The sequence below is a fragment of the Buceros rhinoceros genome, unplaced genomic scaffold, assembly GCF_000710305.1.
Source record: "Buceros rhinoceros silvestris isolate BGI_N320 unplaced genomic scaffold, ASM71030v1 scaffold28625, whole genome shotgun sequence".
Taxonomy (NCBI): Eukaryota; Metazoa; Chordata; class Aves; order Bucerotiformes; family Bucerotidae; genus Buceros; species Buceros rhinoceros.
In genome coordinates, this window is record NW_010412733.1 from 641 (window position 1) to 1,942 (window position 1,302).

Sequence of the window (1,302 nt, forward strand, 5' to 3'; positions counted from 1 at the left end):
CCGCTGTTGTGTGGAGCTCTTCTTAGAGCTGGATGTGTCTGTGGTTGTCGCCAGCATTCACCGGGAGGGTTGCTGCCGTGGGGGATGGAATGCTGCTTAAACTCAGCGTAAAACCCAGTTTACTGCAGCTCCAGGCCTCTCTCTGGTGGCTCTTCCTATCTCTTCGCTCTTTAACCTGCAAAGAAGGGTTGTCTGATAACTGTCGGGCTTCCTTTGGGTACCTGAGCTCAGCAGAAGTTTGCACGCAAATTAAGGAACAAGGTAACTCTAAAAAAGAAGCAGCTTCACCAAATCTGTACGTTACAGGCTTAGGTGGAATGGCAGAGCGCCCAGATTCCACCTTCCTGCGTTTTCTGCCCCCTGAAATGGAGTATTATTGGCTGTGAGGCTGGGAGGAAGGGCCGGGAAGCAAACTGCCGACTCCCTGGCTGGCAAACGTTGTGCTGCTGTTCCCCCTCTTCCCCCGTGCCTGTTTGGGATTGCTCAAGCTGATCTCCCAGGATGCGCTTGGTGACCCCATGGGTACGTGCAGTGAAGCCTTTATGGTGCCGCCGCCTTCTTCCTACAGGCTTTATCATCTCTATAACCACTGGATCATGCGAACAGCCACCTACTTCTTCATCTTTCTCAACCTGTCCCTTGCGGTGTTTGAAGAGCCTGCTGTATATCCACTGCCCTTCCTGGTGAGTGTTCAGTGGGGGAGCAGGAACGCAACTGGTATGGCGCTGCTTGGCAGAGCACGCGCGGGTTTTGTGCTTGAAACGTGAGCCTGTAGAACAGCCCACAGCAGAAACCCCCGGAGAAGCTTTTACACTGTCCCTGCCTGGTTCTCCTTCGCCTGTAGCTCACCTGTGTGAAGAGGACTAGCGCTGCTCTCGCTCCTCCCAGCTCAGGCGCCCTCTCTCCGCAGGTCACTTCTCTAGTCGAGGTGTTGTGCCTCCTGGTGTTCTTTGGCCGACTGACTCATTTTGCCAAAGTAACCCTTCGCAACGTGTTCTGGAAGGATACCAAGAACATCTGCATCATGGTTGCAATCCTGGTGAGTTAGGCCTAGGGGAGCCGCCAAGGCTGGGGTGGCTTTTTCCTCCTGTTGCTTTTCTGATAACGTAGACCTGATGTACCGGGGCTCCTCAAGCGTCGGGTGGGGCCTGTCATGGTCCGTCTCACTGGCTAACCCTATTATCTGCACCATCTAGACACGCTTCCAGCACTGCATCTGGAATTCTCCTTCTTCCTTCCGCAGTTGTCCCTAACAGACCTGGCCATATACGGCGTTCTCAGGATATACAACGTGAAGAGCGT

The 1,302-nt window shown here is 54.0% G+C and overlaps 1 protein-coding gene across 1 annotated transcript in view; it reads left to right on the top strand.

Annotated features, from left to right (window-relative positions):
- Positions 1 to 572: 572 nt before the first annotated feature.
- LOC104493775 (two pore calcium channel protein 1-like) overlaps positions 573 to 1,302 on the top strand; it is a 10,796-nt gene continuing 10,066 nt past the window's right edge. The window contains exons 1-3 of the mRNA XM_010136511.1: positions 573 to 683; positions 911 to 1,039; positions 1,244 to 1,300. Of these exons, the coding sequence (XP_010134813.1) occupies positions 597 to 683; positions 911 to 1,039; positions 1,244 to 1,300 (273 nt within the window). The 5' untranslated portion in view covers positions 573 to 596. The remainder of the gene's footprint in view (positions 684 to 910; positions 1,040 to 1,243; positions 1,301 to 1,302) is intronic.